General features: G+C 41.6%; 1 protein-coding gene across 13 annotated transcripts in view; it reads right to left on the reverse strand.

Annotated features, from left to right (window-relative positions):
• The window catches only part of CASK (calcium/calmodulin dependent serine protein kinase), a 362,863-nt gene that overhangs the window by 11,147 nt on the left and 333,859 nt on the right, over positions 1–17,857 (reverse strand). For 8 of the 13 annotated variants that reach the window (XM_013057509.2, XM_013057514.2, XM_013057512.2 and 5 more), the window contains 5 exons: positions 17,146–17,342; positions 10,273–10,388; positions 3,961–4,041; positions 3,779–3,859; positions 887–1,089 (listed from right to left, as the gene is read on the reverse strand). In XM_013057509.2, coding sequence (XP_012912963.1) covers positions 887–1,089; positions 3,779–3,859; positions 3,961–4,041; positions 10,273–10,388; positions 17,146–17,342 — 678 coding nt within the window. The remainder of the gene's footprint in view (positions 1–886; positions 1,090–3,778; positions 3,860–3,960; positions 4,042–10,272; positions 10,389–17,145; positions 17,343–17,857) is intronic. The other 5 variants (XM_013057510.2, XM_004754920.2, XM_045089473.1 and 2 more) reach the window with 1 other exon arrangement.

The following is a 17,857-nucleotide window of genomic DNA, read 5'->3' on the forward strand; positions in this document are numbered from 1 at the left end:
AATGGGGCCTGCTTGAGGGGAGCAGGTCTGGGCAGGTGATTCTATCTGAGGGATAGGGGTGTGGGACATGAACCAGTCTTAGAAATGGCAGGACCTAGGAGTCACAGTGGCATCCATGAGCCTCTCTTGTAACTCACCTGGTGTCTACAACATCTTTCCTCCTGGGCTTTAAGTCCCCCTTCTGCTCAGTTTGTCCTCAGAGATTAAAAAAAAAAAAAAAAAAAAGAGCCGACAAGCTATTTTTCTAAAGTCTTCTCTATGCCTGGTGTGGAGCTTGAACTCACGACCCTGAGATCAAGAGCTGGAGGCTCTGCTGACTGAGCCCGCCAGGCGCCCCAGCCTGTCAGCATTTTTGAGGCAAGGCCTTTTTTTTTTTTTTTTTTTTAAACATGTTTGCCTTTCTTACATGTTTGAGATGTGGCTTCTCCTTTTTTTTGAGTTGAATAATTCCCACTGCTTCGATCTTAGGATTTCCCTACAGATCATCCAGTCATTCCTGTGTCTGGCTCAGAACGCCCGAAGCTCTCCACACCCCTCCCAGTTTTTGGCCGGGGTTGGGCATCCAAAGAAACGGGAAAGGCTGAGAGGGGACAGGTGGCTGTTAGGATAACCGAGGGCCAGTCTCGCCCTGAGGTCACATCAGTGTCGGGTATTCCCACGGAGCTTCCGAGTGTCAACCAATCCCCTGGGAGCTTCCTGTTGCTGCTTAACCACACGGCACATGCGCCTTCGAACCCGTGAGCCTGTTGTGCCCGCGCTGCTGACACTGTCCCACAGTTTATTAGGTTAGCAGGTGGCCCATGGCCTTCCGAGGGCCGTTCTGATTTCAGAACCTAGGCCGAACCTGCGGGCAGGTTGACAGGGGCTGCGAGGGGCTGTGCCTTACCTGTGGCTCCACGTCCAGGATGGCGATCAGCCCCTGCTCATGGATCTTCCGGATGGTCTCCAGTTTTGTCCCATACATCGCATCCTCGTGGCTGCCATATTCCAGGTACTCGTTATTCGAGATGTCTTGCATCATTTGGTCATGAGATACAAAGTAGTAATTCTTTCCATTTTCTTCATCTTTCTTTGGAGGTCTGGTTGTGTCTGCAAAGAAAGTCCCATATCCCAAAAGGCTTAAAAGACTGAGCTCATCAGCGGATGCTCCCTATGGACCTGCCCAAGCCCCAGCTCTTCTAAACACTGTGGCTTCTTTAGTATATGTCTCATGCCCTGTTCCCAGCCCCAGGAGCTTTGTAGAACTAAATTCACGACACCATATTTATCTGTGTGACATCAGACCACAGTAGTTGGTTAGTTGTTTAGGTTGGTGAATCTTTTGGTGTTTAGATGAGATTTAGTTCATCCCTTCGTGGGTCACCATGGGAGAAAGACACTCAACGACCCAAGATGAACATACCTTACTGTATGCCTTAATGCAGTTAGGTCTTAAGCAGAAGGAAAAAAGAATGGAAAGAAGAAGAAATGGAAAACCATATACAATTATTTAAATTTAAATAAAATTAAACTGAAAAAGTCAGTTCCTCAGTCTCACTAGCCACATTTCAAGGGTTCGGTGTAGCTACTGGCTGCCATAGTGGACAGAACAGCTATTGAAAACTGTTACTATTAGAGAAAGTTCTGTAAGTTCCATTGGATAGCATCGGTCTCCGGCAGCTTCCTAAAGGAGATGGTTAGAATATAGCAAAAGGAGTACTGCAGGGACGCCTGGGTGGCTTTGTTGGTTAAGACCCTGCCTTTAGCTCAGGTCATGATCCCAGGGTCGTGGGATCAAGTCCGGCATCGGGTTCCTTGCTCAGTGGGGAGCCTGCTTCTCCCTCTGCCTGCCACTCTGCCTGGCTGTGCACGCGCTCTTTCTCTCACTCACTCATAAATAAATAAAATCTTTAAAAAAAAAAGGTGTATTGTGTTGAGAATACAATGACCTTGGTCAGATGTGGCTACGGTAGTCAGTAAAGACCTACACCATGAGTTGGCAAGCTACGGCCTGTGTGCCAAATAGGACCTGTTTTTGTTTTCCTGGAAAACATCCATGCCTGTTTAATTACATGCTGTCCATGGCTGCTTTCATGCGACACTGGCGGACTGGAGTAGTTGTGACAGAGACTAGATGGCCATTCAAGCCTCCAATATTTACTACCTAGTCCTTTACAGAAAATAGACCTAAGGGGATGTATCCTAAAATATTGGTCAGTGAGTCCTAGTTCTGGGGGATGCTGACGGGACCAGTGTTCTGCAAAGCACAGTTTAGAAAATGTTTTTCTAGCTGAGCCAGGAACACTGGTTTAAATCTTCCTTCCTCCCACTCTTTTTCTTTCCTTCCTTTCTTCCTTCCTTCCTTCCTCCCTACCTTCCCCCTCCCTTTCTTTCAACTTCCTTCCTTGAGCAAGAATAAATTATTGTTCCTCTTTGCTGTGTGCATGGATCCAGACCCACAGGGACCTCCACCCCCCGCCTCCTGCCTTGACTAGACCGTTAGAACTTACAAGTGCTCACGGACACCCAAATGCACAGGTTTTAAAGAACTCTTTCTCCAGGCACATGAAAAGCTGAAGAAATGGCATCGCATATTGATGCTGTACTATCCTTGGTCATCTCGGGAGGTAAACATATGGTCTGTACACATCTGGGGTCCAATATTTGAGAGAAGGACTTCATAATTGAGGTAGACAACGATATGCGTCAAAACCAAGCTCGCTAACTGGTCATTTAGTAACACAAATGTTCAATTGTTACATGATCAAGAAGTAACTAAATGTTAGTTAAGCCTGCTCCATTCAAGATCTAGACATAAGGAGATTTAAAGGAACGATTCAGAGTGTCTTATGAAGAAAATCTCAGAGGGACCAAGTGAAATGGTATCTGATGAATTTCCTTTTTGTGTGTAAATCAGACAGGGTTCTGGAAGGAGGGTGTTGTCTTATGAAGCCTCACGGCCCTCTGGGGTGTAGAGAAACCCACGAGTGGTGCTGATGTGGCTTCTGGAAGGCATCGGAAGGCCCTACTGGGTGGAGTCCATCTTCCCATTTTCTCTCCTTGCTCTTACAACTCCTTCTTCTTACCTCCAGCTAAACTCTACCTGTCTGAAAGCTTTTGGGATTCCAACGGTAAACTCTGGAATAACAAGACTAAAACCAGTCTTGGTTTTAGCTACTGTATATCCAGTATCTGCTGGTGTTTCCTGATCCCAGACCTTCAGTACATTCCTGGAATTACTTCAACTTATAGTTGAGGAAACAGAGGGCAAGAAGTTATGAGTAAGACAGAGAAAATAAGGGGAATAAAAATGTTACATATTTTAAATTCTTTATAATAAACAACTGATAGCACACTGGGTTTTCAAAGGGATGAAAGTCAATTAACTTGGGTACGTTTGAGGGGAGCATTGTTCTATCAGAGAAAACTATCCTATCATTCAGATCCATTCTTCTGAGGAATAATTCATCTTAGTCATGTTCATGCCATTCCGCTGGGGAAATCAGGTTATAAACAGGATGAGGAGCCCAATTTTGTTAAAAAACAACAACAAATCACACATGACCTACCTCTGCATTGAGAGAAGCTTGGAAGAGTCTATGGCAGAATGTTTTATAGGGCCGTTACTGGGGGAATGGGTTGGGATTATTGTTAACTAGGTTTTTTATTTGTTTGGCTTTGGATCTTCCAAACTTCCCATAATGAGCAGTTATTACTTATGTAACAGAAAACAGTATGTCAATTACAATATCAAGTAAGTACCAGGAAAAAGAAACGTAAAAAGAGAGACATTGCTTACGTGGAATAGGGTATGCAAACCGATCTGGGTGCTTTGTGATGAGGGTGTTTTTTATGTGTCTTCTCCCAACACCGTGCGCACCTATGTCATTTTTTAAAAAGAAGGTGAAATTGACAATTGTTAATACTCGCAGAATGTTTTGAAGAGAAGTCTAAGAAAGCCACTTGTATAGTCAAGCTTACCTAATAAGACTAGTGTTTTCCTTTTGAATGCTGGCAGTTTTACTACTTCTTCATATGTAACAAGATCTAATTGATCAAACACTAAAATGCAAAGAGTTAGAAGAAAGGTAAATTTACAGGAGTATTTCATGTCCGTCAATGATAATTATACTGGCAGAACTAAAGTTATAGTAAAACCGTGTCTTCAAAAACTCTGAGTCCAACTTCTATCCGCAGCTTACATATAATTTTAGTCCTATAGCCTTTCAGGAGAAAATTCATTTTTAAGCCCATGAAAATGCACTTTAGAACCAGAGGCATCCAAAGATTATGTTGAGCACATGCATAAAAGTCCAAATTCTAAGAGATACTGCATCTCTTGTCATGCGGTATCCAACAAGTCATACGAAGTCATTCAAAACCACATGCTGTTCATATTTCTGCAATTCTAAGAAACCAGCAATACTAAAAAGAAAAAGTCTGCAGACAGTGACCAACATGAATATAGCATGAATGCAACTAAAGTTAACCAAGAAAGAGGCCACTAGATTATCTCTAGGGATGGATGAGAGATGCATGGACAGCTGGTCTTTGAGTTCATGGTTCTTTCTTTCAGCAGAGTTGCCGAAGGTAGCATGCTAGAGTCTTTCAAAGTCAAGTGCTGAAACTGATTTCACAAGCGTTCGCAATCAGCATCCCGTAAGTTTTACTGTAACCCAGCTATCCATTAGATGGAAAGTCTTGGGTATCTTAAGTAGGGGAACATGCTTCCCTGGGTCCCGAACTTTGTCAGCCCGTGTGCAGTAAGTCAGGATGGACAGAATGGAAAGAAGCATGAAGCAGAGTCTGAGCTTGGAAGCCTTTGCAAAAGGAGAGTTCTCTGATCATTACAGACTGAGAAGAAATGCTCCCAAAAATAGTTTTTGGAAACCCGCCTATTAAAAAAAACTGTTACAAAAACCTTCCCAAGAGGATGACCATTCCTGGTGAAGTTCAAGGTAGTCCATTTGAAAATTCTCACAAGAAGGCTAAAATCGCGAGTCAACGTTTCCTGTAATAGTTTTCCTTGTGGTAATATCCAAATGTGGCCAGGCACACACTGAAATATCTTTTTAAAAGAAGGCTCAATAAAGCTCTAGATTTCAGAGGGGTTGAAATAAATTCAATACGATTGATTCTATGGTGCCATAAAGGGATCTGGGATGCTTCAGTCAATCACTAAGAGAAGCTTCTCCCTGAAACAATATGGCCAAATGCTTTTTTGGCTCTCAGCTCAGTCAACATCTGTGATCTTCCCAGTAGCAAAGAACCTTAAATTGCAAAATAGGATACTCTCGAGTGCAACAGATCAGAGACAAACGAACAAAAGTATCATTCCCAGACTATGTATATATATAAAAAGAAATACCATGTGTTAAAATAAGGGTTAGTGCATGTTAATGGGTATCTGTGCCTTTGTTTCCTTTTGATAGCCTGATTCCAGAAAGGTTCACTCAACGTCTTTAATTCTGTAGCAACAGCTAAAAACCCAAAATGTTTTCTGTGTTTAGAATATTAACCCCCCCCCCCCCAATCAAAACGAACACGAGGTTCTGTGCGTGCTCAAGCTGGCTGATCATGATACGGTGATTACAGAGTGTAAGAGTTGTAAAAAGAAAAGCAGGAGTGCTTATGGAATTGGTTTTTATACCCATTGCCCTCTGAGTGAGGTTTCCATCAAGAAAAAGGATGCTTATGAAAGAGGTGCGTCAACAAGCTGATATATTCTAATATAGAAAAATAAACCAGCATCTCTCAAAAGAGCAAGATGATGATGGCACAGGCTTTCGGAATGGCATCCTACCCACTTACAACTTGCCATTTTTTTTTTTAAACACACATGAGAATGAGTTAGAGATCAACAATCGACACCATGGACAAATGAACAGGTATGTTACACATTGATATCTTAACCATAAACGAGCAGCATGAAGAGGTTACTCTGGTCTAAATGAAATCAGCACATGGTCATAGGATCGAGAAACAATAAGAGTATTTAAAAATAAGACATACAAGTAATATAAGGAGAACACTTAAAGGCTGAACTTTTAAAAGTTTTATGTTATTTGCGGATTTTTTTTTTAAAGGACTGAATGAAAGGAAACCATCAAAAACAAAGAGGCATAGTCACTCAACAGGTTACTTACATGCACAGAGGCCATTGGGAGTAAGACAGCATGAAAAATGTACAGGGGTCATTGAAATATGGCTTTTAATATATTAGTAAAATAAAAGTATAATATGCACAAAAGAAACTTTACCATGCAATATTCTAAACACGAGGCAAATAAATCACATTAAGAAACAAACTCATTTTAATAAAAATCCAATAATATCCTTAAATAAGAGCCAGTAGGTTTTTATTTACTAGCAACATGCATGGAAATCTGGTCTGGGAATAGTTACGAGACACCTTCCTCAAGGAGTGTAGGTGTGGAAGCCTTTTGTTTTTCGGTTTGTACATTCCTGTACTGTTTGCAATGTCAAATCACAGGTGCCTATTACTTTTATTTAAAAAAAAAAAAAGCCAACAGGGCAGTGAGATGATGGGCCACTCTTTGTTGTCTTAAGAATTCTCTGTATTGAAGAGAAAAAAGTAATAGATTTTTAAAAAACTACTCAACTACTAATTTGTGGTATTATGCATCATTTAAGCATGCCTATGAATGGTACTGTAGAAACCGTCTAGGTTCATGTGTACGTATGTAAATGGACTATCTCAGGATATTGAAATAGTACCGCTCAGGGCTCTAACAGTTTAAAAAAATGAATTAATGAAGACTGTTTTTCCCCTCAAATTTATGTTAGCAACTTGATCTTGAAACTGATTTTGGAAGTCCTAGGGCTGAGGCATCTCAATGCCTCAAGAGTATAGTTCTAGCAGCCTGATAATGCTTTTTTGCATCAGATTTATGTGGCTAAACGTCTTTTACGTGTTGCAGAAAATGTATTTGCTGTAAACACTATACACACCATAATCAAATCTATTCCCAAGGCTTCAGAAATACTTGCTGGCATAGTTTGCTCATATTATCCTCATTTCCTGGTAAGCTACTCAATATTCATGACACTTTCACGTGTTTAGGTAAGTATTTTCTAGTTGAATCTATTCCATAAATAAGCCTTTAGTATCGATTCCTTGTCTCATTTGGAAAAACTATTAAGTACATTTAAATACTGTAAAAACCTCCCATTAGGAAAGGCCTGGCACACTGGGAGTTCAGGGCTGGGTGTGGCACTCAACGGCCTGCAGCTCCTGGGCCGTGGGCATGTTTGGGTGCATGGGCTGGGTCCTAGGGAACGAGTGTCCAGCCGAAAGGGACATTAACAACCCAGTGGTGCTACAAGTGAAAGGGGGCCTAGTGTTGCCACATTTCTATTTTCTTCCAAGGCAAGATTTTTATGTTAAATATCTGATTTTCAAATGTGATATCTGGTTTTAATTCTTTCAAATGCCAGGTGTGGGGAAAACAAAACTAATTTATTGGTCATATCTAGCTGATAGACTGGCATTTTATAATGTGAGATGTAGGCGAGACAGCTTGAACAGAATTCTGCTTTAGCTACACATGGGGACTGTGCCGGTGACAGAAATGGGAATAATTCTAGTATCATCGCTCCTACCAGTTCTAGATATTGACAAAGTTCCCATCTTTCATTTTCACTACAAATGTAAACAGCCTCACAATTTGATGAGAAGATTTGCCTCTCTAAAGCAGGAACCAAGACATACAGCCCTTATTTGGATTCACTGAGGACTAAGGGAAGATCCACCCCCCCCCCACCCCATACTGGACAATCAACTTCTGAAAAAGCCAGAAAGATCCTTCAGAAATATAGTTTGATCTGTGGCCCAGGAGCCCATTTGGCTAGTTTTTGGCATTAAAGAATATGATGAACTTTGAAAGTTCTCATAGCACCCGCCATACTGACGGAGTTCGGTAGTATCTGTTTCTCTCTTTCACGTTGGTCCCTTATATAGGCCACGCCGCGTGTTCGGATGGCCTTACATCATGGCTCGAAGCAGAAGAGCTGATAAAATACCTGACTTCTCTTCCCTGACAACTTCATCTCTTGTCAACTAAAGGTGCCCACTAAGTGAATGGTTCTTCTGGACTTTGCCATGAACAAAATGGAAGGGTTCGTCAGTGAAGGGGAAGGAGACTGAAAAGGTGGCAAGAGAAAGGCCTTGCCAGGCAGCATGCTTCAGATAGTCCAAGAAAAAAGCTGGACACCTTCTCCCGAGCAGAAACACCAACAGGAGAGCTCATGAGTCTTGATTTGGGGTGGGGGTGGGGGGTGCTGATTTTCTGACAAAATTCTTGAGTGAACGTGTCAACGGTTTCTTTGTCAGAATGGAGAGATCCTAGTTTTTTAATCAACTGGCTTCTTATTTTCCCTCACAGCTGAATTAAAGAATATTGGCCAGTTAAATACTTATATCTACATGCCCTCCATTAGAAGAGTATCAAGCTAGTGATGGATTAACAACCTTAGTTAGCCATCAATTTGCTTTGCTTTCTAGGTTCAAATGATAATGCCAGCTATAGCTATACAGCATTTAAAATTATAAAAATGATAAGGTTTTATATATATGTATATATATATGCATATATACATATAAAATGTCAACACATCTTGTGAGCCTGTTAGAAGCTGATGGAAATGAAGATGAGTTGGCAGGAACCACTGACATTTGGTGTTAAATGACATTCTGCTGACATTACCGTAAACGTCTTCAGAAAGTACTACTTGAGCATTTACAATTAACAGTCACTAAATTATGTTTAATCTGCCTTAAATATTTCTTCCTTTTATAAAACAAAACCAAAAAATAAGCCATCATCAGACTAGTACTCTGTGGTGGTAAAGAATCAGAAAGGATATATTTTATTGGAATTAAAAATGGAGTAGAGTGTGGCTGACATGAAGGGAACGACTCATCGTTTAGCTGAATCATATGAAATGAACCCCTGTGGTCACTCACACTCATCCCACGTGATGCAGTATTTCAAAATGCATACTTTCACTTGCTGATTAAGAAATGAATAATTCAGGGGCACCTGGGTGGCTCAGTGGGTTAAGCCTCTGCCTTCACCTCAGGTCGTGATCTCAGGGTCCTGGGATCGAGCCCCGCACCGGGCTCTCTGCTCAGTGGGGAGCCTGCTTCCCGCCCCACCCCCCACTGCCTGCCTCTCTGCCTACCTGGGTTCTCTGTCCATCAAATAAATACATAAAATCTTTAAAAAAAAAAGAAATGAACAATGCAGAGTTTGTAAATAATCTTCCCTGGTGGATGCTAGTGACGTGTTCTAACATTCTACAGACAGAAGTGTGTTTTATATTTGTCAGAAACATTACACTGTCAAATTGGGTATGCATGACTGCATTAATTCAATTTTTTTTTTGGCCACATGTCTGATTTTTGGAGTCATTTCTGAAACCTTGGGAACTAATCTAATGCCAATATTGGGGCTTGCAATTCCTCAGAACAAGTCCCTTATAAAAAGGGGTCCTACTGAGAAGTTACTGAAAAGAAGTCATTCCCAGCCTCTGTATCAGCATGCACTTCCTTTAGCTTAACTTACATCCTGTGAGTCTTCTGGGAATTCTACGACAAGGACGGACCATGTTTTTTTGGCATTACAAGCGAATATTTTGACTCGGATTGAACGCAAGTTTTCATATAGACAAACAGCATGAAGGGAAGGCCGAGATCGTGCTCTTGGTCTTTTCGGAGCCAGGAAATAACTGGCGGGGTAGGGGGAAGACAACTAGTCACAGGAACCGACCAACTGCCCTTAGTATCCAATGGCATCTGTGTTCCTTCGGCCCAATCGCCGGGCCCTTTGCGGCACGGCTCTGTGAAGAGCGTCCGTCTGCCCTTAGCAATGTGCCACAGGGCCGTATCCAAGGGCTAGAGAGGAGGCAGGAGGGAGGGATATTAGCTCAAGATCACTCTCAGCAAGGAGGCAAGGGTCCTCGTGACTCCGCAAACCCTCAAGCTCTCATTTCTCAGGGGAGGACTGAATGTACTGGGTCCTTTTAGTTCCGGAGAAGACAGTGCTATTTCCAAATAGCACTGTCTTCCTATGAAGCAGAGCTCTGTCAAAGAGCTGGCAAATGACTGACATCAGAGTCGCAGGTAAGGGTTTCATGCAGTTTGGCAGGCTGATGAGGACCTCGTTGGGTGGGATTTTTGGTGAGGACTCAGAAGACCGAACTGAGATGTGAGCTCTACCTCTGTCTTTGCCAGGTTCACTTGGCCTCAGCCACACTCGTATGTTTCCCTACCTGCATTGTGCTTTGCCAAGTATTTATCTTTGTACTGCTTCTTCTTCTTGCCAAACCAAGTACAGCTGGCCTGCTGCTCCTGTTTGGTTTTCTCCATGGCGATGCAAGCGACTCGCCTAGCAGAGAGAGGGAGAGAGAGAGAGAGAGAATGAATCTCCTGTAAAGTTGTATACTGACAAAAATCATTCATTTGAAGACTTGCTATAAGCCTGCATGAACATACTCCTCACAGATCTTTCAAGATAAAGCTTGTTCTTTGGTTTTCACAACAGTTTCCTGGAAATGTTTTAAAAACACAGGCTTATAATAAAATGACATTGCATTCCTGGGGCACCTGCTAACTGATAACACAGCCAGCAACCTAAACTCATGGCTGTGGCACGAGGTGGAAAGAGTATGGGATTTTGAACTCAGTCTGGTTAGACTCTTGGCTCTATCACTCATGACCTTGGGCCAATCTAGTGTTAGGTGCTTTCCTAGGAAACATACATGTATTAACTCTTTGATCTTTTTAACAACACCTGAAATCGTGTCACCACTTTATAAATGGGTCAAAGGACTGAAAGGTTCAGTAATTTGTTCCAAATCACACAGCTCAGGTGGGACGGTGAGGTCGGTCTGAGAATAGAGCCCACGCACTTGGCCAGGACATTTTGTTGCCAAGTTTTCACAGCCTCTTGGATGGCTGTCACAAAGGATTAGAACAAAAAAATGTAAATAATGTCCCCAGCACAGTGGTAGGCAAGGTAGATGATTAATAAACATTCCTGTAACTACATGGCAATTCTAGTCTAGGGAAAAACACAAATTAAATCCACAGAATTATAATCAGAGAATTTTAATTTTCTCCTATGTGATTATAGTATTCAGCAAAAATGTTATTAAAAAGTTCCTCCCCTTAGGTTTGATCTAAGAAAATATTTGTCTTCTGGGATATTGCCACAGGTGGTTTTTGTTTAATGATCTTGCTTGTGGGCCAACCAGGGGTCCCTGAGTGAGCCACATACAAGGAAAATCCAAAATCAACATCAGAATGACAAGCAATTTTCAATGAGGTTGTACAGATTTACACCCCCACCAGCGGTGCGTGAGAGTACCTGCTCTTCCACTTCTTTGTCAACTCTTGGTAGTATCAGTCTTTAATTTTAGCCACCACAGTGGGCAAGTAATGGAATCAGGCTGTGCTTTGAGTTTGCATTTCACGGATTATTAATGAGATTAAGAACCTTTTCACAGGTTTATTGGATTTCTTCTTCTGTACAGTGTTTAAGTCTTTTGGCCATTTTCCTTTTCTAGTTATCTTTTTCTCATTGATTTGTTGGAATTCTCTGTGTGGTCTGGATATTATACCCCTGGGGGTTATACATGTGGCAAATGCCTTCTTCCATTTTGTGGTTTGCCTGTTTACTCTTCCTGTGGTATCTTTTGATGAATATAACTTAGTTTAAGTCAAATTTAGCCATCTTTCCCTTTCTTTTTTTTTGGCATGTTAAGAAATCCTTCCTTGTTCCTAAAGACATTCTTCAATATTACTTTCTCAAGGGTTTATAGTTTGGGCTTTCATATTTTGGCCTTTAATACACTAGAACTGATTTTTGTATATGATGTGAAATTAGGGGCCCAATTTCTTTCTTGTCTTTTTCCCAAATGAATACCCAATTGTTCCAGCATGACTTATGGAAAAGACTATCCATTCCTCACTGGTGATTATTTATGTATGGGAGTGTTTTGGGATTCTCTTCAATTGGTTTATTTGAACATCTCTATGCCCATATCTTATTATCTTAATGACTATAGCTTTATGGTATTAGTATCTGGTGGAGCAATGCCTCCCTCCTTATTCTTCTAGAAGAACATCTTGGCTATTTCTGATTCTGTGCATTTCCATGAAAACTTTAAAATTAGCTTGTCAATTTCAAAAACAATCAAGATTGCATGGAATCTATGAATCAATCTGGGAGGGAGACATCTTTATAACACTGAGTCTTCCAGTCCATGAATACAGTATATCTCCGTTTCTTTATGTATTCTTTAATGTCACAATAAATGTTAACATTTTCCTTTGTCTTGAACATCTTTGTTAGATTTGCTCCTAGCTTATTGATTAAACAAAGAGGTTATACAAATGGTGTTTAAAAAATTTTCAAACAGAGACAAGAGTAGAAAGTAATGAACCTCAAATACCTACAACCCAGCTTGAATATTTACTAACTCCTGGCTTGTACTATTTACAACTTATCCACCCTAGATTATTCTGAAACAAATCCAAGTTTATATCATTCCCTCCTTAAATATTCTTAAGTTTCTCTTAAATCTATAGGTTCCCTCTCTCCTTTTCCTTCTCATAATTTATTTACTATAAAAACGGGTTGGTTGTCCTATAGTTTCCAATTCTGGATTTTTCTGATTTCATCCCTGTGGTGTCTTTAGTAAGACCCCATCTTTTACATTTCTTCCAAATAGGTAGTTAGATCTAGAGGTCTCGTCAAATTTAACTTTTTTTTCCCAAGATACTTTATAGTATTAAGGTAATACAGGTGGTGTTATGTATGGTATGTAAAAAAATTTCTATTTTCTCAGGGCACCTGGGTTACTTGGTAGGTTGAATGTCCGACTCACGATTTCTGCTCAGGTCATGATCTTGGGGTCCTGAGATCGAGCCCCAGGCTCCCTGCTTCTCCCTCTCCCCTTCATTGTGCATGCAAGCGCTTTCTCTCTTAAATGAATAAATAAATCTTTAAATTTTTTTTATTTTCTCTTTTCTTGCTGGTAAATAGAAATTGATTTTTGTATATTGATTTTATACCAACAATCTTGCTGAACTTTCATATTAATTCTAATGGTTTATCTATAGATTCCTTTGAATTTCTACACACAGAAATGTATCACCAGCAGTATTTTTTTCCTTTCCAGTAGTGGTTGCTGTAGGTTTATTGTAGATGCTCTCAATTAGGTTAAGGAAGTCCCTTCATTTGTAAGGGTTTTAATCATGAGTGGATTTTCAATTCTACCAAGTGCTTTCCTGGCATCTACAGATAGAACCATGTGGATTTTCTTTAGTCCGTTAATGCAGTGGATTGGCTTGATTGGTTTTCAAATGTTGAACCAACTGTACATTCCCAGTACAGACTCCACTGGGTCAAGATGTATTATCCTTGTTATATATTGCTGGATTCAGTTTGCTAATATTTTGCTGAGGACTTCTACATCTGTGTTCACGAGGAAGCCTCATCTGTGGTTTTCTTGAATTGCCTTTTGTGAATTTTGGTATCAGGGTAATGCTGGTATCACGAAATGAGTTGAGAACGGTTCTTTCTCCTCCAAGTCTCTTATTTTCTCTTGTTCATTGAGCGATTTTTTTGTATTCTTTTATTTTTTGGTTAGGAGGAGAACATTTATTGGGAAATACTGTGAACGCTCAGCAACAGCATCACAGTCAGTCTCCGCATATTACCTAAGTGGCACACAGAGGAGACTGATGAAGCCTTCGCTTTGGGGCTTCTTCCAGCACAAGCCAATCCGTGCTGTAGCCATAACTATGGCTTCTGTGAGGCACAGGATCTTTGGAAGCATAAACAAAACTGAGGGCTTTTTGACAGGTTAAAAGAGACAAAATCCTGACTCCGTAAAGCTCATGGTACGGTCTACAGACTATCTTACAACCCATGTTTCTAAGCTTAAGGAATAAAAGTAAAAAGTTCCCAGTAAAAATCTGTGGTGTGGCTATATGGGATGCAGTGACAGAGGAACGAAACCGGTCTTCACCAGCCACTCAGGAAATGACTGCTATTTCTTTTAGCTCTGTAAGTGCAGGAAAACTGGTAGGATTTAGGTCAACCTGGAGGGAAATTTCAAACACACACTTACCATTGTTATTGCTCACTTGGACGAGGGTCTGGTAGACAAGGGGAGGGATGACACATTCAGGGACTCAAAATATATCAAAGGACTTAACTGGTGTGCCCCATCAAGCATGATGAAATTTAACAAGCATAAAGAAGGCATCTGGGTCCACAAATGATTGATTTCTCATTGATGGGATGTGAAAAATGTCACTTGGTAAGAACACCCATGAACCAAGATTTTGGGTCTGGCTGATAGTATTGTTTCAAGTCTTCCTCACTGCTGGGAGTGCCTTCTTCTACCTCCGCTGTCTGACTCAGGCCTCAAGACACATGGTGCCCAGTGGGGCCCTTCCTCATCAGTCCAGCTAGAATCCCTTTCTCCCTCTTCAGTTTTTGTACCTTTACTGAGTTTGTTTTTTTCATAAGTTGAACATGTTTGAAGTATACAGTTTGGTCACTTCTGCTGTTCGTGTATGTTCTTCCCTCTCTCCTCTGGATCCCCAGGCCAACCGATGTCAGTATAGTTTTCTGGAATTTCATATAAATAGAATCATGCAGTATATTTTCTCTCTCTCTCTTCTGCCTGGAAACTCAGCAGAATGATTTTGAGTCCTATCCAGATTGTGGGTGTCAGTAGTTCACTCCATCATTTGTTCATCTGTTTACCTGTTGGTGAAAACTTTGGAAAAATTTTAGCCTTTCTAAAAGGTGTGTCGCCACTGAGGTTTGGTTACTACGTGTTTTGTCCTTGGCAGTTCCTTCTGGTTCTTCTTCAAATCTGCCATGCCGTTGAGAGTTTCCCTGTTCTCTAAAGATATTTTTCAAGATTATTGATTTTAAAATATAGGCACAGTTGTTTAAAAACCCTGCCTCCTGATTCTCCTGTATCACTTGGAGTGGCTTTGTTTCCGCTGCCTGTCATTTCAGCAGGGCCTCTGTTGGGTCTGGTAGGCAGGTCCTAATTGTTTTCTTCTGCGACTGTGGGTTTTTTTTTTTTTTTCTGACTTGTTGGTCACTGCCCTAGTAAAAGTTTATGTTGGGGGTGGTGGTGGTGAGGAAGGGCTCTAGGATGAGGCCTAGCATTAAGTGTTCTCCACCAGAGACTTTCTTTTTGTCCGTAACAGATATAGGGAAGTCCGTAACAGATATAGGGAACTACTATTAGTAAAAAATGAGGCCTCAAATCGAGTGTAAGGTTGGAAACCCCCGGCCGTCCCTGACGATGTCTGTCTGGGCACAGAGCTATTCAAGGCGAACTAGCGGCCACGATTTTTTCAGGGAAACTTTGTTTTCCTATTATTCATGTCTTCGGCTTTGCTCAGTGACAAGGCAGCCTTCTCTCCAGTCCCCAGACGTTGGAGGGCAGCAAGGGCACACTTCTCTGCTTGCTTTTAACCTGAGGGCAGAGCCTCTGCGGGCCTGACAATGGGGGAGCAGGTCTCCTAACAGAACCCCTGCTTGTACAGGCATTAGGTCTTAACCTTGGTTCTCTGGCAGAAGAGTTTTCAGTAACAGACGTTTCTTCTTGGCAATATGGGCCAATTCACTGCTCTATTTTCTATCACTGTGATTAATGGCTTTCATATAAAAACTCGTCACTGAGTTGCCCGATGCCTTTTTGGCTACTTAATGCTTTTAAGGTAATTTTCAAAAACATACTTCTGCAGCACTTTTCTTTCTTTCTTTCTTTCTTTCTTTTTCAGCAGGAGGATTGATTCAGATAACCTAGTCCTCATGATAGGAGACAGGGAGCAAATCTGCTTTTCCACTGCCATTTCTCAGCATTCTTCCAGAGGAGTCGGATGTTCTAGGTGTCCGTGAAACAGGATTTCTACACATGATTTGACTAGGGAGAAGAGGTCTGGAATCCACATAATTCTTTTTAAAAAAATGTTCATATGGCAGGAGGCTAGACCACATTTTGTAAGACGTAAATGTCACTAATGACATAATAACATCATCATGAAGGTGACTCAGAAATCACTTCCGTCCTGCCAAAGCTTGGACTGTCCCTTGAAGATGGGGCCGTGAGTTGGAAGGCTGTCTGCCGCTTCCTCTGGAGGCGCCTGCACGTCCCCGTGGAAAACGATGGCACGTGAAATTCTTATCCACTCCAACATCTAAACGTAAGAATATTTCTGGAAACATGGGATAGTGATGGAGGCAATCACGCAAAGGAAATTAACTGAGAAATCTCTTTAGTGAGAAAATAGTTCTCAGTGTCTGTGGACTCGGGTACCTCTGGGGTCTTTTAGCTAGCTTCCAGGATTTGGGGACCAACTGCCCCATTGCCTAATGGTGGCTATTTTTGATCACGTGAAATAAAACTCAGATAGAAAGTCATCTCTTTGCTAGATTTCTTATCTATTGCTAAAGTACTGACGGAGGCAAAATCACCAGCATCTTTCAAAACACAGCTTAAGTAAGCGAACAGTAACAGTGGCAGAAATAGATTTTACTAAAATACATAGTAATTTGGGACTCCTTTCCTCTCAGTTAAAAGTGGCATTGAAGGGGCGCCTGGGAGGCTCAGTGGGTTAAGCCTCTGCCTTCAGCTCAGGTCATGATCCCAGGGTCCTGGATCGAGTCCCGCATTAGGCTCCCTGCTCAGTGGGAAGTCTGCTTCTCCCTCTCCCTCTGCACCTCTCCCCTGCTTGTGCTCTCTCTCTCTCTCACTCTGTCTTAAATAAAATCTTTAAAACAAAACAAATTGCAGTTCTAAAAGGACTGACGCAGCATGTGGGAATGGGGGGGCTCTGCTAAGGGGCCAGGAGGGGACTGCGTCCTGCGACCCGAGGCTAGCCACTCAGCCTCCCTCTAGACTTTCCTCTCCTTTTATGTAAAGCCAAGACCTGACTCCAAGCAGGAATTTGCTAGATGCTGAGGATTTAGAGTTCTTGGATGACCCATCTGAACTTTGTTTGGCTAGCGGAACAAGCAGGTTTTACACCATAAAACAGCAGGTTGACAAACGGATGGTCGGGGCTTTGTTCTTATTGTAAAACAAAACAGAACAACAAAAACATACCATTCCTGAAGTTCAGGAGAAGGAATGAGACCCGCGGTTCCATTTTTGGAGTTTTCCAGTTTACCCTGCCACCAGTTGTGATCGTCCTTACTAATAATCTGGATAATGTCACCAACTCTGAATCGAATGCCAGCTTCTTTGCAGGGGATGAGGTCATCCTTTGCTGGATCGTATTCAAATTGTGCTCTTACATAGATCTATAAAACAGGAGTTTGTGAGAAGGGCTGCCAAGGCGATGTGAAAGGAAACAGCTCTAACATAATAACCACACACTAACACTTACAATACGAACAAGACACTAGATGGTGAAGCCAAATGAGGCATGGAGATAGGACACCGAACTGCTACCACTACAAACGAATGGGCGGCCTCTGGTGTGTACAGGTTCAAGCCTCTGCTGTTCTTAATTGTTTAGTAAAGATCAAGACTTAGCTTCTGCTTTTACTGTAACAGACTAGTTTTCTAATTATAGAGAGGTATGCTTTCCATTTTAAATCTGCATGTATTTAGCTGATGTTATGGGCACGTTATCTGTCACGATCACGTGGCAGCCTTTACACCAGATACACAGACATTCAGAGCAGGTTTTAACCTCAAAGCAGCACGTGACACAAAAGCAGCAAGCACTGTGTGTTGGTATCTTGCTGTAAACTGCCTACAGGACAGCCAGTGGTGTGGCTACACGCCGCTGATAAACTGAAATGTAAAGTGC

The sequence above is a fragment of the Mustela putorius genome, unplaced genomic scaffold (genome assembly GCF_011764305.1).
Source record: "Mustela putorius furo isolate JIRA1106 unplaced genomic scaffold, ASM1176430v1.1 tig00003836_pilon_pilon_pilon, whole genome shotgun sequence".
NCBI lineage: Eukaryota > Metazoa > Chordata > Mammalia > Carnivora > Mustelidae > Mustela > Mustela putorius.